The 15,313-nt window shown below is 47.2% G+C and overlaps 1 protein-coding gene and 1 pseudogene across 1 annotated transcript; both read right to left on the bottom strand.

Moving 5' to 3' along the window:
- Window positions 1-1,480: 1,480 nt before the first annotated feature.
- On the bottom strand, window positions 1,481-4,714 carry LOC123095995 (serine carboxypeptidase-like 18). Its single transcript, XM_044517576.1, has 14 exons — window positions 4,420-4,714; window positions 4,162-4,307; window positions 3,975-4,051; window positions 3,747-3,869; window positions 3,518-3,620; window positions 3,319-3,356; window positions 3,087-3,188; window positions 2,829-2,909; window positions 2,596-2,748; window positions 2,424-2,495; window positions 2,165-2,283; window positions 1,952-2,065; window positions 1,798-1,843; window positions 1,481-1,703 (listed from the first exon to the last, which is right to left on the bottom strand). Exons 1-14 carry the CDS (start codon window positions 4,593-4,595, stop codon window positions 1,620-1,622), a joined length of 1,434 nt encoding a protein of 477 aa, XP_044373511.1. The 5' UTR covers window positions 4,596-4,714; the 3' UTR covers window positions 1,481-1,619.
- Window positions 4,715-7,617: 2,903 nt separating this feature from the next.
- LOC123095996 (serine carboxypeptidase-like 13) lies at window positions 7,618-10,738 on the bottom strand (annotated as a pseudogene).
- Between the last annotated feature and the right edge of the window lie 4,575 nt (window positions 10,739-15,313).

The raw sequence follows: 15,313 nt of genomic DNA, 5'->3' as shown, positions 1-15,313 counted from the left end.
TTGCGAACAATAAGTATAGCAAGAACACCACATCCTAGCTAATCAACAGATTAGCCACCACGATAAGTACAAACACATCACAAAAGGGCATGCCCTAAACCAATCATCTAGCCGTGTCACAACAAAAGCCGAACACCACCAGAGCAACAACTCCAGCTGGACTTCCTTCGCCAACGCACTACCACCCTTGAATGCCTAAGAGGAGGCGGCGAGTGGGTAGCGGGACTCGGCCGGTCCAGATAAAGCCATCGTCTTGGAGCACCGGCAACTGCGTACATAGCGCCCACGAAGATCAACTCGAGCCAGCGGCAGCACCAGAGAACCACACCACAAGACCAACAAGCCAGATCTCCGCGCGCGATCCTGTCAACAGAGTAACGACGTCAAAACGCTGCCATCGCCGGTCCTGCAACGGACCAACACCCCGACTTGAACAGAGGTAATCCAACGATGTAATGAAGATTAAAAAATAACGGAGACATGATAGAGTATCGTTGCCTTTTGCATGATCATTGCTCGAGCAAGACAAGTCAACTAACACCAATTTAGTCCAGTTGCTGGACCATTACATTTTTTGCTTCCTTCTATTTCGTCGATCGAATCCGGAGTTGTATGTCCATGCCTTTATTGTACGTGTTGTCAGGGTCGTATTTTGTTTAGGGGACCACGGTCACACGCCTGGCCGGGCTTAGCCGGTTCGGACACATTTTTTCTCGTAAACCCGAGACAAATTGGGGAGGGACTTTGCGGACGTCCAGGCCGCTGCCACGTCCGCGTCTGACTAATCTAACCCACCAAAAAACTCCACCCACCTGTTCCGCCCTTTTCATTGAACGCTCGCGCCACTTACTGTGTCGCATTCATGTTGGCCCAGAGCATTCAACGGCCGGCATTAGTGCCGTGCGCGTGAGGGCGGCGGTGACAAACGTGACATCTCAAACGTCGCCGCTTCAATGTGGACACCGTGTCCCGAGAGGTAAATGATACATCTACAGCTGGGCGCAAGAGTAGCCAAGTGGCCACTCGAAGTGTCACACCGTCCATGGCACATGATACATTAAAATTTACCATGTTTTCTTTGAGTTTAATGATGTCTTTCATGAAAATTTCATCATTTATATATATTAATAATTATAATATTTGTGTTTTTACTATGTGACCCTCCCTTTTGTTATTTTAGGGCAAAACAATGTCAATAAATGAAAAAAAAAACAACCACACCCAGCTAGACATGGTCGGAAACCCATGGTTAACGTCGTGGTGGTGGTGGTGGGGGTGGGGGGGGGGGGGGACAGGCCCATGTGGTGCTTCCCTGAGTTGTCATGAGGCCACGACTCTTTCATTTCTACCCTTCGACCCTATATGTGTTTGGAGACATATGACAGCTCGAGGAGGATTAGTCTTCAGGGGAATGTATTTACCCCCCCCCCCACTCCACACAGACACACACCCCACCACCACCACCAGAACATATTTTAGGTTGGAGAGAAAAATAATTCTGTTTGATATACATCACTATTTTTTTACATCACTGTTGACTGCATCTTTACAGGTTGAAAGAAGCAAATTAAATATAAAAGGATTTGTGTTAAGAGAGAAAATTTTGTGTTGTCAAAGTATCAGAGTGGCTTGTTGTCAAGCCACCTTTGGGCCATGGCAAAGCATTCTTCAGGCTGGTACTCTGGAGCAGTATGACCTCCACCCTGCACAAGCAAGCGATTATGAGCTCTATTACAGCTACGGCATAATGATTCCATGGACAAAAAAGCATGGTCTAAAAGAGGAAAACAAGATCACCTTTACTGTTGCAAAGGTCAAGTTATTTGCATATGTGATGGTAAATCTGCAAAGAAAGAAACAATGTATTGCTCATCAGAAAGAAAAAATGTGTGTCACAAATATCTTATTTTGCATATGCTGAAGTGCAAAAAAGGGAGTCAGGTGACTCAACCCTGCAGCCTGGCCATCGAGATGCCATGCCCTCCAGTCATCGCCGATGGAGAAGTTCAAAGATCTTATCCACGCCTGCGTGCTGAGCTGAGGCACCTGGAGATCATGGTCTCCGCTGCACTCATGCAGACACAAGGTGTTGGTTACAAGGTCTGGGAAAAACAATTAACATACCAGCTACTATGAATAAGAAAACTTGCTTTGATGCTCTCACCTGTATACGAGTGCACGGTAACCTCTCGTGGTGAGATTAAGATGGTACGGTATGCTGCTTGGCATGTCCTGTGTGTAGGGGAGTTCTTTTTTGCATCTCACCCACTCGCCAACTGTTCCCTATTACCAAACTCGTTTTCGTCAATATTGTTCTCGGTGATTCAGACGATACTGCTTCTAGTTCTAGACTTCAATGTTTTGACACTAGATCTAGACGAATACTCTGAAAGAAATTTCTGGTAAAACATAACGTGGCTTACCCCCTTGATCCCGAGAGCATCTCTAGTCATCCTGTTGTTCATCCAGAAGTATGCCAGGTAGTAACCGTATGTCTGCAGTTTTGCAAGGCATTCCAGATGAGTTTTTGAATGAGAATAGTATCACAACCATCTTGTAATCAAACTGACACTCTAGGGATAACAAAAGACTGACAAAACAATCGATGGTAGGTCGACCAGGCGCTTCATTTGGCTCAATTGATTCTTCTAGCAGAAATTTTCTTCTTATAGCATCATCTATGGGCTTTGGCGTGGCGACGACACATTTTTTATAAAGGACGTGTGCATCTGCGATTTCAGAAATGAGCTGCAGCAAAAGGGATGCACATTAGCCCATGTTGACAATAGCATTAAGTTCAGGAAAAAATGCCAGCACATGAATCTTACACTGTCTACAGTTTCTAGCACCTCAGCACACAGTTGATTCGCGGGGTTTACATAATTTCCTTTGCAGTTCTTCACTGCAGCCTTCCAGGAAGAAAAGGAAAGCATGCGACAAATTCTTTAATTAGGTCGATACACAACAACAACAACAACAACAACAACAACAACAACAACAACAACAACAACAACAACAACAACAACAACAACAACAAAAAGTAATTATTGCCACACTTTTGTCAAAGTGAATGAATTGGGAATTACCTCATATATTTGGTCAGATATTATCCCAAAGCCATGAGCCCCTTGAACTTGGAAATTTTTATCGAACTTTGGGTCTGTTACAGGATTGCCGATCAGGTAGCCCTGGAAATAATTGCATTAATACAGCAAAGAACGAGAAACGTCATGATGATCCTACACTCTTCTTTGCCCTCCTTTAGCCATTGCAAGAATAACAAATGTGTGAGGGACTGAGGGCTAGAAAATATCTTGCCTTGAGATTAATAAGAGGCTGCTCCCTTTTTTCAGTTCCTGGAGCATAGTAGAAGCAAATTAAAGGAGTGCTCGGTGACTCGAAAGAGAATTGAAAATGTGTTTGCTTTTCTAGTTTCCTTGGCACACTTTACCAAGTCGTAGAATGCATGAAGTGGCGTTATTATGATTATGTTAGAGTGTCTGGAAGAGAAATTTACCTTGTAACATGTAGTGTGCAATAAGCGGAATCACCTTTCCCGCGTATGAATCTCCTCCAAGGTAGAAAGGATTTGCATGGTACTGTGGGTGATCAGTGAACCACTGCGCGCATAGACAGCCAGCCATTGTGAGGTCAGTACTCAGTAGTACTGAATTATTATTATTATTATTATTATTATTGCGGGGAAGTAGTACTGAATTATTGCACCGGGCCAGCTCGATCGTCACCTTATTCAGGAATCTTTGGACTTGCAGAGAGGACGAGTAGTCTCCGACATCGCAGCCTTTGGGGTCACGAGCATGCGAGAAGCCCGAGCAGACCGGCGAATCCAGGAAGATGATGCTCGCCATCTGATGGTCGTCGTCGTCAGTAAACCACAAATTAAGCTCTAGATTGGAAGAAGAAACACGCCGGGCAATCAGTTGAGCGCCATGGTTGATGAGCGTCGATCTCACCTTGGTCCATGACAGCGGGTTATGTACCAGCTGCGGCAAACCGCCAGTGTACGGTGCCAGCACATACTTTACCGGACCTGCGGTGCAGGACGACGATGGATCATGGATGCATATCGAGCAGCTGCAGAGATATATATACTTGCAGTGGAAAACCGGACCGGCCGGGAGCGGCAAGAGGTGGGCTGACCAACTTCGAAGGCGAAGCCGCTGAAGCCTGAGCAGCGAGGCCCGCCGGTGAGCCAAAGGATGACGGGGTCCGTGCCGGGGCTCCGCTCCGACTCGGCGAAGTAGTAGAAGAGCTCCGCCCCGGTCTCCTCTTCCACGCCCACGTATCTACAACGCACGGCATGCAACTCCTAGATCAAAAAATTTCAAGATCGAACCACCAACAATGATGGACCAGAGCGCTGTAGGTGCACACCATGCATATGCCGATGATGCTTACCCGGTTTCGAGGTAGAAGGGGAGAGGGCCATCGAATCCTGGCAGGTGGGTGACCACCGTCGACGCCGACGCCGATGTCAAGCGCGAGAGCAGCAGAAGCAGGAGGCCGGGAACGAGCTGCAGCACCAGCAAGAGGCGGCGTCGCCCAGCGGTAAGCGTCCGGAGAAGCTCAGGCATATTGTTCTTTCTTTCTTGCTTGCTTGCTTTTCCGGGTGCTAGCTTGTAGGAGTAGTTGTGGGCATGGGCCTCGTTTAGAGGAACTAGTACTAGATCACAGTGATTTGACCCGTTCGCGTGTGACTTGACGGATCACCTACTCACTTATTGTTGTCATGTCACAAGAAAAAAAATGTCGGTGTGGATCATGTTGTCACAAAGAAAGCATGCGTGATTGGCTCAACAAGCCCCAACGGTACAAATAATGAGTGTAGTAAAGCGATGTGGATCATGTTGTCACAAAGAAAGCATGCGTGATTGGCTCAACAAGCACGGAAAGAATCGACTGACTTTCACGGACCACGCTGCATGCTGTACTCTAAAGGGCGACGCTACGCGTCCCGCTGACTGATTTTTTGATTTTATCCGTCGCCTCGACGACCGTTGAATGACCGATCTGATCTACTGTCCGCGCTCCATATGCCCACTAGTTATTTTCCGCAACAACCGCTCTGTTGCAGAAACATTAGCACTCTTGCTCCCGCCCCCCGATAGATCTGCGCCCCGCACGATTTCGCAACAAGAGCATTTCCTGCAACAGTGCTCTTGTTGCAGGATCTGGTCTTCTCTGATCTCCTGCAACAATGCTCTTGTTTCCTGAAGCTCCATCTAGCAAATCCCATCAACAATCTTCGATGAGCTATTGTTTCTCAAACACTAGCTATGTTCCACTCTGAATCATGAACACCTGCGTGAAAAAACAATAGCTCTGTTTCGGAAACAATAGCTTTGTTTCACAAACAATAGCTCTGTTTCAGAAACGGCTCCGGCGACTCCGGCGAAGCTGCGATGCACTGGCGGATGCCGCGACAACGGCGGAGCGGGAGGCGGGGCCGCTCTTGTGCTTCTCAACTGCGCTTGAAGCAACGATAGATGCGGAAGCAGAAGCGGCAGGCTGGGAGCACGTGGGCCGGAGTTGCAGCAAGCATCAGCAGCCGTGGTAGACGGCTGATGGGGCGGGGTTTTTGGTTGAGTGCGGGGGCAGCGGGTACACGAGAGAGAGGAGAGGAAGAGATGAGGATGAAAATTCTCGATGGAAAGGATGGATAAGGTTGGGATGTGGGGAGTGGAACGGGACCACCGGGGCACGTGGCGGACACCAAAGACGGCCGATGGAGCGGTGGAAATCAGCCCCAAAGCCCCGTGTGTCTAGCATTGCTCGTACGAAAGCATGCGACTTTTTAACCCCTCCGTGTCCCACATTTTCACACCGCGCACGAGGGCGGAGACTCTAAGATGACGTCCATGCTATATCTCCCAAATTGCTACTCATCGATGCATGTTCCACGCATGGTTAAGATAGTGCAAAAATGAGTTGAATATAGATAAGTCTCTGTCAGCGTGCAAGGCGTGCATATGTATAACAAAACCAATGATGTAGCGGTATGCATGCCTTTTATTTTAGTCGACTTGCATGGAATTTCATATGTGCGTATGATGATTTTTTTTCGATAGTACGCCTAGGCCTATCATATTTTATTGAAGGCAGAAGTTGAATTATAAGACACTATAACTTGCTGCGAACAACAAGTATAGCAAGAACAGCACATCCTTGCTAATCAACAGATTAGCCACCACGATAAGTACAAACACAACGCAAAAGGGCCTGCCCTAAACCAGTCATCTAGCCGCGTCACAATAAAAGCCGAACACCACAAGAGCAACAACTACAGCTGGACTTCCTTCGCCAATGCACTACCACCCTTGAATGCCTAAGAGGAGGCGGCGAGTGGGTAGCGGGACTCGGCCGGTCCCGATAAAGCCGTCGTCTTAGAGCACCGGCAACTGCGTACACAGCGCCCACGAAGATCAACTCGAGCCAGCGGCAGCACCAGAGAACCACACCACAAGACCTCCAAGCCAGATCTCCGCTCGCGATGCTCTCAACAGAGTAACGACGCCAAAACGCCGCCATCGCCGGTCCTGCAACGGACCAAGACTTTCGCCCGGAGACCACACCCCGACTTGATCAGAGGTAATCCAACGATGTAATGAAGATTAAAAAATAACGGATACATGATAGAGTGTCGTTGCCTCTTGCATGACCATTGCTCGAGCAAGATAAGTCAACTAACACCAATTTAGTCCAGTTGCTGGACTATTACATTTTTTGCTTCTTTATATTTTGTCGATCGAATCCGGAGTTGTATGTCCATGCCTTTATTGTACGTGTTGTCATCGTCATATTTTGTTTAGGGGACCACGGTCACACGCCTGGCCGGGCTCGGCCGGTTCGGACACATTTTTTCTCGTAAACCCGAGACAAATTGGGGAGAGACTTTGCGGACATCCAGGCCGGTGCCACGTCCGCGTCTGACTAATCTAACCCACCAAAAAACTCCACCCACCTCTTCCGCCCTTTCCATTGAACGCTCGCGCCACTTACCGTGTCGTATTCATGTTGGTCCAGAGCATGCAACAGCCGGCATTAATGTCGTGCACGTGAGGGCGGCGGTGACAAACGTGACATCTCAGACATCGCCGCTTCAATGTGGACACCGTGTCCCGAGAGGTAAATGATACATCTACAGCTGGGCGCAAGAGTAGCCAAGTGGCCACTCAAAGTGTCACACCATCCATGGCACATGATAAATTAAAATTTACCATGTTTTCTTTGAGTTTAATGATGTCTTTCATGAAAATTTCATCATTTATATATATTAATAATTATAATATTTGTATTTTTACTATGTGACCCTCCCTTTTTGTTATTTTTAGGGCAAAACAATGTCAATAAATGAAGAAAAAACAACCACACCCAGCTAGACCTGGTCGGAAACCCATGGTTAACCTCGTCGTGGTGGTGGGGGGGGGGGACAGGCCCATGTGGTGCTTCCCTGAGTTGTCATGAGGCCACAGCTCTTTCATTTCTACCCTTCGACCCTACATGTGTTTGGAGACATATGACAACTCGAGGGGGAATGTATTTACCCCCCCCCCCACTCCACACAGACACACACCCCACCACCACCACCAGAACATATTTTAGGTTGGAGAGAAAAATAATTCTGTTTGATATACATCACTATTTTTTTACATCACTGTTGACTGCATCTTTACAGGTTGAAAGAAGCAAATTAAATATAAAAGGATTTGTGTTAAGAGAGAAAATTTTGTGTTGTCAAAGTATCAAAGTGGCTTGTTGTCAAGCCACCTTTGGGCCATGGCAAAGCATTCTTCAGGCTGGTACTCTAGAGCAGTATGACCTCCACCCTGCACAAGCAAGCGATTATGAGCTCTATTACAGCTACGGCATAATGATTCCATGGACAAAAAAGCATGGTCTAAAAGAGGAAAACAAGATCACCTTTACTGTTGCAAAGGTCAAGTTATTTGCATATGTGATGGTAAATCTGCAAAGAAAGAAACAATGTATTGCTCATCAGAAAAAAAAATATGTGTGTCACGAATATCTTATTTTGCATATGCTGAAGTGCAAAAAAGGGAGTCAGGTGACTCAACCCTGCAGCCTGGCCATCGAGATGCCATGCCCTCCAGTCATCGTCGATGGAGAAGTTCAAAGATCTTATCCACGCCTGCGTGTTGAGCTGAGGCACCTGGAGATCATGGTCTCCGCTGCACTCATGCAGACACAAGGTGTTGGTTACAAGGTCTGGGAAAAACAATTAACATACCAGCTACTATGAATAAGAAAACTTGCTTTGATGCTCTCACCTGTATACGAGTGCACGGTAACCTCTCGTGGTGAGATTAAGATGGTACGGTATGCTGCTTGGCATGTCCTGTGTGTAGGGGAGTTCTTTTTTGCATCTCACCCACTCGCCAACTGTTCCCTATTACCGAACTCGTTTTCGTCAATATTGTTCTCGGTGATTCAGACGATACTGCTTCTAGTTCTAGACTTCAATGTTTTGACACTAGATCTAGACGAATACTCTGAAAGAAATTTCTGGTAAAACATAACGTGGCTTACCCCCTTGATCCCGAGAGCATCTCTAGTCATCCTGTTGTTCATCCAGAAGTATGCCAGGTAGTAACCGTATGTCTGCAGTTTTGCAAGGCATTCCAGATGAGTTTTTGAATGAGAATAGTATCACAACCATCTTGTAATCAAAGTGACACTCTAGGGATAACAAAAGACTGACAAAACAATCGAGACCAAGCGCTTCATTTCGCTCGATTGATTCTTCTAGCAGAAATTTTCTTCTTACAGCATCATCTATGGGCTTTGGCGTGGCGACGACACATTTTTTGTAAAGGACGTGTGCATCTGTGATTTCAGAAATGAGCTGCAGCAAAAGGGATGCACATTAGCCCATGTTGACAATAGCATTAAGTTCAGGAAAAAAATGCCAGCACATGAATCTTACATTGTCTATAGTTTCTAGCACCTCAGCACACAGTTGATTCGCGGGCTTTACATAATTTCCTTTGCAGTTCTTCATTGCAGCCTTCCAGGAAGAAAAGGAAAGCATGTGACAAATTCTTTAATTAGGTCGATACACAACGACAACGACAACGACAACAATAATTATCGCCACACTTTTGTCAAAGTGAATGAATTTGGAATTACCTCATATATTTGGTCAGATATTATCCCAAAGCCATGAGCCCCTTGAACTTGGAAATTTTTCTCGAACTTTGGGTCTGTTATAGGATTGCCGATCAGGTAGCCCTGGAAATAATTGCATTAACACAGCAAAGAACGAGAAACGTCATGATGATCCTACACTCTTCTTTGCCCTCCTTTAGCCATTGCAAGAATAACAAATGTGTGAGGGCTAGAAAATATCTTGCCTTGAGATTAATAAGAGGCTGCTCCCTTTTTTCAGTTCCTGGAGCATAGTGGAAGCAAATTAAAAGAGTGCTTGGTGACTCGAAAGAAATTTGAAAAAAATGTGTTTGCTTTTCTAGTTTCCTTGGCACAACTTGCCGTACTTTACCAAGTCATAGAATGCATGAAGTGGCGTTATTAGGATTATGTTAGAGTGTCTGGAAGAGAAATTTACCTTGTAACATGTAGTGTGCAATAAGCGGAATCACCTTTCCCGCGTATGAATCTCCTCCAAGGTAGAAGGATTTGAAAGGTACTGTGGGTGATCAGTGAACCACTGCGCGCATAGACAGCCAGCCATTGAGAGGTCAGTACTCAGTAGTACTGAATTATTTTTATTTTTATTTTTATTTTTTTTGCGGGGAAGTGGTACTGAATTATTGCACTGGGCCAGCTCGATCGTCACCTTATTCAGGAATCTTTGGACTTGCAGAGAGGACGAGTAGTCTCCGACATCGCAGCCTTTGGGGTCACGAGCATACGAGAAGCCCGAGCAGACCGGCGAATCCAGGAAGATGATGCTCGCCATCTGGTCGTCGTCGTCGTCAGTAAACCACAAATTAAGCTCTAGATTGGAAGAAGAAACACGCTGGGCAATCAGTTGAGCGCCATGGTTGATGAGCGTCGATCTCACCTTGGTCCATGACAGCGGGTTATGTACCAGCTGCGGCAAACCGCCAGTGTACGGTGCCAGCACATACTTTACCGGACCTGCGGTGCAGGACGACGATGGATCATGGATGCATATCGAGCAGCTGCAGAGATATATACTTGCAGTGGAAAACCGGACCGGCCGGGAGCGGCTATTTGGTGGACTGACCAACTTCGAAGGCGAAGCCGCTGAAGCCTGAGCAGCGAGGCCCGCCGGTGAGCTAGAGGATGACGGGGTCCGTGCCGGGGCTCCGCTCCGACTCGGCGAAGTAGTAGAAGAGCTCCGTCCCTGTCTCCTCCTCCACGCCCACGTATCTGCCATGAGAAACTCGCGCCCATTTCAAGATCATCGAACCAACGACGACGCACTAGAGCGCGGTGGGCGCACCATGCACATGCCAATATGCTTACCCGGTTTCGAGGTAGAAGGGGAGAGGGCCATCGAATCCTGGCAGGTGGGTGACCACCTTCGACGCCGACGCCGACGCCGAGCGCGAGAGCAGCACAAGAAGGAGGAGGCCGGGAACGAGGTGCAGCACCGGCAAGTGGTGGCGTCGCCCGGCGGTAGGCACCCGGAGAAGTTTGACGGGCATATTGTTCTTCTTTCTTGCCTGCTTGCTTTTTCGTGTGCAATCTTGTAGTGGTTGAAGGCACGGACTTGGTTCATATATGAGAAAATTCCTTATTTGACACTATCTTAAAATCTGCTTCTTTAAATTCTTCCTTATTTGACACAAGTTCTAAATTTTATTCCCTATATGATATTTATGTCTATTTTGAGCCTAAATGACACCTGAAAAAACTTCTTTGTCCCTTATGTGGTATGTGCGTAGGGGGCAATAGCGCACACACGCAGCATCAGTGCGAGGGCAGAAGCACACACGCGACAACACATACACATGCACCAACACACACACAACAACACGCACGCGCGCGTGCACACACACACATGCATGTGCACACACGCAGCAACACACACGCACACAGCACACACACACATACACACACATGCAGCAGCAGCACATAGGCACGCAACAGCACACGCGCACATACGCACACAGTAGCAAACACACACGCAGCAGCACACATGCACACACACACATGCAGCAGCAGCACACATGTGCGCGTGCATCCACACACGCAACAGCACACACACGCGCACACACATACCGCATGAGGGGCAAAATCGTCTTTTCAGGTGTCATTTAGGCTCAAAATGGACGGAAATGTCGTATAGGGAATAAAATTTAGGACTAGTGTCAAATAGGGGAGAAAAACTTTTCCAGTATCAAATAAGAAACCAGATTTTAAGACAGTGTCAGATAAGGAATTTTCTCTTCATATATAGTACAACTCTAGAAGCGCCGCCCGCGTTGATCTAAATGTAGGAGTACTACTAGATTACAGTGATTTGACCCGATTCCAGGTGGAGTGGAAATGTGATTGACGGATCACCTACTCCACTTATTGTTTGTCATGTCACAAGAAAAATTGACGGTGTGGATCATGTTGTCACCAAGAAAGCATGATTGGGTTCTCCATTGAGATCTAAGCTTTGAACATGGAACCAGACGGTTAGGTTCTTTGTGATGAAACGAGCTCATCATGGTTCGAGTCCTACACTTGGTACGAGTGCTTCTATTTTTCTGATATTATTTATGCCTTTTCGCTGATGTTCGTTTAGTGTGAGAGAAGACATTCATGTTGACTACGGAGACGTCCATGGTGACTTCTTCGATCTGAAGATGTGATGTCGGCTTAATATCTCATAGATGCTCATACAAGTAGAGTATGCATGTATGCGTTTATATGTGTCAGTGAATGCGCGTTTGTATGAGCGCCTACGTTTGTATTGAGTTAAAAGAGACTATAAAATGAGCTGAACGTACAACAGATAATAAATATACTCTCTGTAAAGAAATGTAAGAGCTTTTAGATCATTAAGAGAGAGTACGAAATGAGCTAGTTTGCGTACATTTTTTTACTCTCCGTGTCTTATATTTCCACACCGCGCACGAGGGGACTCGAGGATGGGTATACGTGCAGGCAACTATGGCCCTGTTCGGAGGTACTCCGCTCCCCGGCTTCACTCCTGGAGCAGGTGGAGTCGTAGTTGAAATTTGTGGAGCGGCTGTTTACCAGCTCCGCAACTCTCAGGATTTTTAGGAGCTTGGGGTTCCCGAACAGCCCCTATATCTCCCAATTATTATTCATCCACATGTTCCACGCATGCTTAAGATAGTGCAGAGACGCCTATTGTCATCTCTAGGGTCCAATGACATGAGTTGAATGGGGGTACGTTCCGTCAGCGTGCAAGGCGTGCATGCATAACAAAACAAAATCGATGATGTCAACGATTTGCATGCCATTTGATATGTGCGTGTGACTAGATCAGGAGTTAATTACAGAAAACCATCACATTTTGGGCAAGGTTATAGAAAACCACCTAGTCCCTAATTTTGTGTAAAAATCATTGCGTTTCTGATAAACTTTTTGAAAAATGCACTGATCAGATGATTTAGCCCACTTAATCACTTTTTGACAGGTGGGACCGGACTGTAAGAAGTTGAACTGACAAAAAAATATAACACAGAGACTCCTAGTAGATCTAAAAAAAGCAATCACCCCCCCCCCCCCCCCCACATGCCCGACAGAGCCCCCTGCCTCGATCCCATCGGATCGGGAGAGCCTGAGCTGGCCGACCCCCCGCGCCACTCCGGTGATGTTGCCGCCGCCGACAAGCACATCGGGGACCACTGCTACGGGCTTTGTGCGGCCCCGAGATGAGGCCAAAATCAGACCCTCACCCCCTCCCTGCGTGCTGCTACACAACCGGAGGCCGGCGTCCACCGAGACCCGGCCAAGCGGGGCCGCATCGTGTCGCCACTGCTGATGTGGGGCGAGGCCTTAGACCTGCTCACCCGCCGGCTGAAACCTAGGGTGGACTTCAACTGCGTGGTCCCCGTCTCCAGCAGCGCGTAGCAGCACTAAAACGAACGGGGCAGGCACCACACTTGCCTCCCTGGACCTGGCCAGGAGCCTGGTGCCGCAACTCGTCGCCGCGTTCGCCGGGCTGGAGGCGCCCGTGTGGATGGACAGCGTCAAGAGGTCGAACGCTGGAGCACGCGGCGGTTCTTATTGCGTTTATTTGTTTTTATTTCTTCTTTATCGATTTTCATCGGTTTCCTTTCTGTTATACACATGTCAACCTTTTCCAATACACATTCAACAATTTTTTATACATCAGAAACATATTATATATACACGCTGAAATTTTGTAAATAAATACTACCTCTGTAGACTAATATAAGACCGTTTAGATCACTAAAATAGTGATCTAAACGCTTTTATATTAGTTTTTTTACGGAGGGAGTATTAAGCATTTTTTGGAAATTTATATTTTCTTATGTTTACCTTTTTTCATACACATTGTACATTCTTGGTATATATCTAATACATGTTTATGATTTTCAAACTAAAATATTAACATTCTTTTGAATACATGGTCAACATCTTTCAATACATGGTGATATTTTTAAAGGAAATAAACATTTTTTTTCACACACATTTTTTGTACACATCAGGAACATATTTATATACATGTTTAACAATTTTTAAACACATAGTCAGCTTTTTAAAAATATATGTTTTGATGTCTATTTTTTTACTGTATGTTGTACATTGTTTGTATACATAAGGAACATTTTATACATGATTAACTTTTTTAAATACATGATAAACCATTTTGCATACACATTGAATTTTTTTGTATATATTTTTCATATACATGACAAACATTTTTCTACACACATTTAACATTTTTTAAATGTTTGATTTACATTATTCAAATACCTGGTTTTCTTCAAATGCTTTATTAACATTTTTTAAATACATGATCAACTTTTTTTGTACAAATTGTATATTTTTGTATACATGAGAAACATTTTCTATATACACACTTAAACGTTTTTCAAATGCTTGGTTAACAGTAATTCAAATATTTTATAATTTTTCTTTAATATGTATATTTGGAATATTTGGAAGTATAAAAAAATTAAAATAGCAAAAAAACAAAAAAGTGAGAAAAACAGAAGAAAAAACAAGACAGTGGCCTCCCGTTCACTGGGCTGGCCCATTTAGGGAGATGCCTGACGCGAGCGCACCCAAAAAAAAAGACAAACTTTGGCGCTAAGGAAAAGAAGGCTAATCAGCCGCCATCAAACCGTCGTTGAATGGAGGAAACCGGATCCATCGCCTGGAGTCCGAGAGAAAAGAGAGTCGCCGAGCATGTCCGTCCGGCCGGCAAAGGTTGGCGCAGCCCGTTTTTTAATGGCGACGGTCAAGAAAGCCGACAACCTTGAAATATTATTGATAACCCCAAGTCCGGGAAAAGAACAAAACCTTCATAGTTTCCCACTACTTGACACGCAGCAAGTGAGCGTAGCACTCAGAATCGGACACATCAGGCCGCCAACTATATTCAAGCACACTGTCACCTACGCGTGTTTCTAGCTAGTGAATACACCGGCATCTATGCCGTCGGCGCGCGTTAAGCGGCGGCGACAGCGCCGAGCCTGCGCGCCGTCCTGGCCGTGGACCCGACGGCGCAGCTCCTGCTCCTCGGGCCCAGCGCCCGCGCCGCGGCGCCGTCGTCAAGCCCGAACTCGCACGGGCGGTCCTCGTCGATCCTCCCGATGGCCACGCTTTGGCTGCGCGGCCCGACGCCGGCGGGCCTGGGCGGCCCGGCGCGCGAGGCGGCCCTGACGAGCTCACGCACGTCGGCGTCGTCGGCATCGCCGCCCGCCGAGCGGTGGAAGTGGAACCCGTGGCTCCGGCTCCGGGACACGGCCGCTATGCCCACCGGCCCGCGTCCCGCCGCGCAGGCCGCCATCCGGCTCACGTACAGGTCGCGTGCGCGGACCAGCGCGCGGAACGGCGCCCGCACGCACCGCCCCAGCATGGCCAGCGCGCGCACGCCCCTGCTCGCCGCCGCCGCCGACATGTCTGATCGAAGGCAACGCCTTTGCTGTTTCTTAGCGCCTGGGAGACGACGCCACTGGCTACGCGACGTCGTGCAAATTACAGTGCCTGTGCTTGTCGCTGGGGCTATATATATGAACGGGTCGGCGACTCGTTCTGGGCGAAGTGACGTGACGCGTCGTGGGTGGATGGCTGGTTGCGGAGCACGGGAGGTCTGACCCGCTCGGTCATCCGTTTCGGTGCGGGGCTCCGG

This window comes from Triticum aestivum, chromosome 4D (genome assembly GCF_018294505.1).
Source record: "Triticum aestivum cultivar Chinese Spring chromosome 4D, IWGSC CS RefSeq v2.1, whole genome shotgun sequence".
NCBI lineage: Eukaryota > Viridiplantae > Streptophyta > Magnoliopsida > Poales > Poaceae > Triticum > Triticum aestivum.
This window is presented reverse-complemented; position numbering and strand designations above follow the sequence as displayed.